Below are 7,500 nucleotides of genomic sequence, written 5' to 3'. Positions count from 1 at the left end.
GATGAATAAGCTAACTATATTGATCCAACTACCACACATTCTACACAAATATTGAAAATCAACGTTGTTGGGCCAGCCCGGTGGCGCACTGCGATAGTGTGCCACTTGGGAAGTGTGGCAGCGCTCCCGCCGAGGGTTCGGATCCCACATACGGACCGGTTCCCGCTCACTGGCTGAGCGAGGTGCGGGAGCAACACCGAAGGTTGCGATCCTGTTGCCGGTCCCAGTCCGGGTACGGGGGCAACACTGAGGGTTGCGATCCGTTGCCAGACACGGAAAAAGACAAAAAAAAAAAAAAAAAAAGAAAAAAAAAGAAAATCAACGTTGTACCCCAAATGAATGTATAATAAAAAAAGTAAATTAAAACAAACAAACAAACAAAAGCCAGGTAGGAACTTAATATGGATATGGATAGGATGCAAGATTCATTTCAAGTTGCCATCTTCCCAGAAATTTCTCTGTCCCTAGACCTAAGTTTGTAAAATTTTTAAAAGCTGTATATTTTGTATACCTTAGACTAAAACAAAAAATGTGGTCTTATGCTTACAGAAAAAGATTAAAAGATGTTAAGTAACCTTGCCAAAAATGAAGTTTTTGATTCAGTCCTTGAATCAGAAACTGGTAATTTGTATACACAAAAGAAGAAAGCTAAATAGGAAAAAACAAATAATCTGGAAGCATTCTATCAATGTAGTATCTAAAGTTGACATTTCAAGTGTGTGGGTGGAATACAATATTCAACAAATGATACATTTATAAAATGACAAGTCAATTGGTAAAAATAAGCTGGATCCCCAGTCATCAAAATAAATTGAAAAGGAATAAAAAAAAAATGTAAATGTTAAATACACAAAAGCACTAGAAATAAGCACTATTGAATTTCTTTGTGAGCTTAAGAAAGAATTACATCTCTTTAAGCATGATACATCACAACATTCAGAAGTAATAACAGATTAATAAATTTGGCTACATAAAGATGAATAACACATGTATGACAAAAAAGAATAAAGTCAAGTGTCAAAAAGATGCTTGGCAATAAATAGGAATAAACTGTTGATACGCACACAACATTAGTATCAAAAACACTAGGCTAAGTAAAGAATGCATGGGCGAAAACTTCTTACTGGATGATTCCATTCAAGTGAAAGCCTAGAAGAGGAAAAACTGTAATGACAGAAAGATTGGGTTGCCCGGGCCTAAGGGGTCTAGGGGAGGGGACTGAGTGTAAAGGAGCATAAAAATGGGATTGTGGGGGGGGGGTAGTGGCAATGATCTACATCATGATTGTGGTGGGGGTTACATAATGACATACATTTGTCAATATGTATTCAATTCCACACTTCAAATAGGTGACTGTTAAGGTTTGCTCATTATACCCTAATAAAGCTAATACAAAAGTCAAACATAGAAGATTTACGACATAAGAGTATATGACTAAGGAGTCATTTACTCATTATACAAATAACTTAAAATAGGTAATAAAATAACAAAGCAACCTAATAGAAAAATGTGCACAGAAAATAAACACACTGTTCACAGAAGAAAAACTTACAAGGAACCAATAGATACATGAAGAAATGCGCAACCTTTTTTTAAAATTATTTTTATTTTGTCAATATACAATGTAGTTGATTATTATGTCCCATCACCTAAACCTCCCTCCCTCCTCCCTCTCCCCCCTCCCACCCAAGTGTGTCCCCTCCATTTGCTTGTTGTAAGAACTTCAAAAAAAATTGTGGTTGTTATATCTTCCTCCCCTCCCCCCGGTTTTTTTCTTTTTGTTGTTGTTGTTGTTGTTGTTTGTTTGTTTGTTTTGTGTGTGTGAGAGTGTGCGTGTGTGTGTGCGTATGTGTGTCTGTGTGTATGTATGTGTGAAAAAATGAATATCAAACTAGACTACAGTTTTCTATCAATCAGATTGACAAAGATTAAAATATTTGCTAGTACCCAGTGCTGCAATGTAGGGACATGCACACTCTACTACAGGTTTTCTTTTGATGAGAATTTAGCAATATCTATCAACATTTTATCTATTTATATGTTTTTTGGTGGCTGACTCGTACAGGGATAGAACCCTTGACCTTGGTGTTGTAACACTGCACTCTAACCAGCTGAGCTAATCGGCCTACTGTCTATCAACATTTTAAATACACATATTTTTAGACACAAGTATTCCACTTATAGAAATTCATCTCAGAGATAGATTTATGCAAATAAAGAGATATGATAACAACATACATTTATAGAGTGCTTCATATGCCAGGAATTGTGTTCAGTATCTTATCTAAATTGTTTGATGTATTCCTTATAATAACAGTGAATGTTAGGTACTTTAATTGTCCCCATTTTACAGATGGGAAAACTAAGGTACAAAGAGGACCTTGCTCTAGGTCATACCACTAGTGAATGGCAGAGTCAGGATTCAAACACAGGCAGCTTGGCTATAGAATTTATACTCTTAGATACTACGTTATTCTCCATCTGTAAAGAATGTTTAATGTCACACAATTTGGAACAGCAAAATACAAATCAATAGGAGACTGGTTAAATAAATAATATCTACAAAATAAAATACCATGCAGAATTCATTAAAAAATAAAGTAACTTTCTATATATGAAAATTAAAACATCTTATTTTATGGCAATAAATGAAAAAGCTTGTTGTAAACACTACTTACAGCAAAAATATATTTTAAAGCAGTGAGAATAGGAAAATACATATACTTGCATATACAGAGAACACTTCAGGAGGCTAAGCATCAAACTGTGTTTAGCAAATATCACTGATATATAATTATTATTTTTTACTGTATTCCATTCTGCATCATTTGAATATTTTAAAATGATAGGCATGCTACTTTTATTACCCCCAAAAAACCCCAACCTGGTTTAAAAACACACTCCCTTATTCCACTAGTATTTTGTAACTTTTATGACATGGATTTACCTTCAGCTCTTGGATTAGCTGGCTTCTTCTGACTCTTAGATTCGTTAACTCTTTCTCATCCCAGCATCTAGCCTTCTCTTTTAAATCACTTGACACTCCAGAGATCACCCCAGATTTTAAAAATAATGTTCCATCAAGAGCCACTGTCTGTAAAATCAAAAATATTTTACCTTGAAAAAACATACATAAAGAAGACAAAAATAAGGACATTATGTGGCAATTCATACAGCTGAAAATTTGAAGATGAGAAAAACCGCTTACTGTACTTTACTGACAAAGTATGTAGTTTACAAAGGGACACCAGCCAAGAAACGAGCCACAAATACAATACCCCTTTTACAAAGGCCCAAAGCAATTCTAGACAACAAATTAGCAGCAATTACGAAGGTTTGAAATAAGCTCAATGTTAGTTCCAAACATATTCAACACTGGCAAGCAAAAACTAAGAATACTTATATGCAGTATCAAATAGTTCGCATTACATAATCCTGTATCTTGAGGAATCTTCTCATATATGTCAATGGTGGGGCCGAGCCCGTGGCGCACTCGGGAGAGTGCGGCGCTGGGAGTGCAGCAGCACTCCTGCCGCCGGTTCGGATCCTATATAAGGATGGCCGGTGCGATGCACTCACTGTGTGAGCGCAGTGCGGCCGGTCACAAAAAGGACAAAAAAAAAAAAATGTCAATGGCATATTTTGAAAATAGCCTTCATAATTTTAGGATACCAAAAATATCACTCTCTCCAAAATGGAGGTGAAACTGGAACCAACAAAAAAATTTAAATGAATTCAAGGTATAATACAGCCTGAAGTTTATAGTCCTGCTAGTATGCATTTGTTTTATGGAGTAAGTGAAAGGCTCCACTGCTTCCCTTCTAAATTGTTGTCAATAAAGCGTCTTTTACATCTACACTGTGTGTACTAGTAAGGTGTGTATATGTGTATGTCAGTGTCTCTTATATGACAAACTTCAAAGTCCTTGTGTGTTCCAAGATGACTCGTAGAGTTTCAGCCATAGTGTCTGTGCTTCAAGAAAGAAGACAGGAAGGGAGAGTCAGGGTAAAAGGGTCCTATAAGGAAGCTTTCCTGGCAGGCCCACCAATGACTACCGTTTACATCCAGTGGCTACACCTAGATTGCTACACAGTGAAATCAAGTTCCATGAGTAAGGGAGAAGTAGAGAGGAATATTGAGCAGGCAGCTGTCTCTGACACAGACAGGAGGTAGCCAGGGAAAGGGCAGTGGTGGCATGCTGGGGGAAAGGCATGAATGCATAAAATGGATTGTGTATGAGTGTGCACGTGTCACAGGGATGGGAAGGGCAAAGAAGGAATATAAAAGGGTTTAGGGGCCGGCCCGGTGGCGCACTGCTACAGTGCCGCTTGGGAGCGCGGCGGCGCTCCCGCCGAGGGTTCGGATCCCACATACAGACTGGCCGCTCACTGGCTGAGCGAGGTGCAGGTGCAACACCGAGGGTTGCAATCCCGTTGCTGGTCCCGGTCCGGTACGGGCATGACACTGAGGGTTGCGATCTGTTGCCGGTCACGAAAAAAGACAAAAAAAAGGAAAAAAAAAAAGGGGGTTTGGAATTCCTGCAAGAGTTATGGAGCAACTTAGAGATGAGGCTTGTAGACAGGCCAGATCTTTGGCAGCCATCAGAGGAAGAACGTGGATCGAATTCCACTGAGGACTAGTGGAGCTTGTAGAGGGAGCTGAGGAGGACTGGCTCTGAACACATTGAAACCCAACAGAAAGAGAGAAATGACAGAGAGGAGCTTTAGATAGAACATTCTGGCAACTATTTGGAAAATGCATTGGTCCAGCAAGGCCAGAGATGGTGGTATAAATTCAGCCAATAGTACTGAGGGTTAAGAAAAGAAAAAAAGTTTTCAGAAATATTTAGGATATATTATAAGAAGAGCCTGGGGATTTTTTGGATGTAGAGGTCAGGAAAGAATCCCTGGGGAAACAGGATTTTGTTTGGCTGGAATAGTATCATCAAGAATTGAGTTGAAGAACAGAAGAGAGATCAAGATTTAGTAAAAAGAACATGAATTTCATTTTAAACATGCTGGTTACATAGTGCTTGTGAGTTAGCATTTTCTTTATTCATAATGTGTACCTTGATTATTTTGTTAAAGAATTAATTCTCATAGATTACAATAAAATTATAATGTATGTTAATATACAATCAGAAAGCTACAAATATTAATTAAAATAAAGATAAGAAATTAAACCAGGTGGAAAAAGAACAAAGTATAATTAATAATTGAGACTACTATAATGGCTAAATTATAATATTATAATCACTAAATTTAAAGAAATAAGAAAAAAATTCAATATATGATATTATGGCAAGTAATTAACCATTTAGGGGAAAAAGCCAATACCCACATCTAACAATGTACATCAAAATAAATTCCTGACTGATAAACATTAAAATATAAAAGTGAGACCAATGAAGAAAAGTAAACTAAAAAAAACAATGGTAAACTTAGGTAAATATATACTTAATCTTATTATAAAGCCCCAGTTGTATATATAAAAATAACTTACAAATATAGTTGTTTATAAAATAACATAAGATATAACATATATGCTATAATACTCACTAGTAGTTCTTATAGAGTATGGTTACCACGTATGGCAAAAATACAGGATGCCCAGCTAAATTTGAATTTGAGATAAACAAATAATTTTTTTGTACATGTATGTCCAAATATTTTACTTAGCAACTATCTTAGGGGATCAGGTGGGGTGTTGTTTTTTGTTTTTTGGGGTTTTTTTTAGCTTCTGTTTTCTAAAGTTTTCTAAACTGAACATTTATTAACTTATATTTCTGATTTATGTAAACCAAAGTATAACAGAATAAAAATCTACGGGGGCCTGCTTAGAGAGAAGTGAGAGAAGTATATCAAGGATTTTGAGCTAACAAGAATCTGCCAAAATAAACCTAAGTTCTCGTGCCAACTCTCTCTTCCCAACCGTGATACGTGGGCAAGTCAATTTTGCCTCTTTAAACAGTGTGTACAGTGATTTTCTGGAGTTGTTTTTACTTTATTGCTGCAGTGGCTGATGCTGTTGTTATTGCAACTACTCACTACTGAACACAACGTGCATTGACACAATGCTTATATATTATTTGACTTGATGTAGATGTTATTTCCATTTTACATAATGGGCTTTGCTTAAAGATATTAAGTAACTTGCCTAAAAGCCATAGGCAATATAGCACAGGGGCTACAGTCCAACTTAGTGAAATACCTAAGTCCATGTTCTTAACTACTATGTTATACATCTCTTTCAAATCTAAAAATGTAGTAGGCAACAATACAATGAATTATGAATCTTAGGAGTTTTCAGTAGTTTTTAGGTACACAACAAGTTATTTCTTCTAAATATTAATGTACTCTCATGTAATCTTCTGTCATTTGACTTACAGTCAAACTGCTATTCCAGAAAAACATTTTTCCCCCAGACTGCAGTTTCCTTCACGTATAGCTCATGTGAGTTGTTCTGTGCCCTAATCCCTCCCTACCTTGGGGGTTACATTCTGAAAAATACCTTAGCTGGCACAGCTGGATCTCACATAACATAAGGAGTTGAGGAAATTTTTAAATAGCATCACGTAAAAGTTCAGAGGGCATTGGCCTGCAAAAAGAATGAATTCTTTGGCATTAAAAACTTGTTTTGTAGGACAACAAACTATTTCCTGAAGCAACATCAATTGTTTCAAGAAATCTTGTTCCAGTGTTATAGGATGGTGAATTAGATTCTCCTACAATTTTTGTGTTATGCAAAGTATACTGTATTTTTAAGTCCTCTTTTATTGGTATGAAAAATAATATCCTTTAACATTTTATTTTGGAATGGGTAATATATTCAAATAGTTCAAAATTTAAAAGATATGTAAGAGTAGAGTGAAAAATGTCCCTGGAATTCCTGGCCACAAACACCACTACCATCCCTAGACCTAATGAATATTATCACTTTCTTGAGTATTCTCCCAGAAATATTTTTGCATATAGAAACAATTACATGCACATATTTCTTCCCCATTTTTACACAAATAGTCTACTTATTGTTTTTTTTTAACTGAACATAACTTGGAGATTGTCTCATACTTCGACATACATCAAGAGCTTCATGCTTTTTTAAGGTTACATAGTATTGCATTCTATGAACGTATTCTAATTTTATTGAACTAGTCTTGTATAGGTATCTGGGTTGGTCCCAACTTTTCCTATTACACACAATGGATCAATGGATAAACCTTGTGCACACATCACTTCATACAGTGAAAATGATCTATATGTGAAGTTGCTAGAAGATACAACTTTTAGGAATTCCCCTTCAGAGAGCTGGTAGAAATTTATACTCTCAGCGTGAAGGAAAGGCCTCCTTCCCACAGAATGTCGTCACACTTTCTGATGCTGGGCGGTCTGACAGGTGAAAACAGAACCTCCGTGTAGTTTTAAGGGGTATTTCCCATTTTACAGGTGAGGTTAAGTTTTCATGATTAAGAGCTATTATAATTCCTTTTATGAAAACAAG

At 36.1% G+C, this 7,500-nt stretch overlaps 1 protein-coding gene across 1 annotated transcript in view; it reads right to left on the bottom strand.

Annotated features, from left to right (window-relative positions):
- LOC103602581 (structural maintenance of chromosomes protein 1B-like) overlaps positions 1–7,500 on the bottom strand; it is an 82,936-nt gene that overhangs the window by 44,551 nt on the left and 30,885 nt on the right. The window contains 1 exon segment of the mRNA XM_008586995.1: positions 2,948–3,094. Coding sequence (XP_008585217.1) covers positions 2,948–3,094 — 147 coding nt within the window.

Source organism: Galeopterus variegatus, unplaced genomic scaffold (genome assembly GCF_000696425.1).
Source record: "Galeopterus variegatus unplaced genomic scaffold, G_variegatus-3.0.2 Scaffold4208, whole genome shotgun sequence".
Lineage (NCBI taxonomy): Eukaryota > Metazoa > Chordata > Mammalia > Dermoptera > Cynocephalidae > Galeopterus > Galeopterus variegatus.
This window is presented reverse-complemented; position numbering and strand designations above follow the sequence as displayed.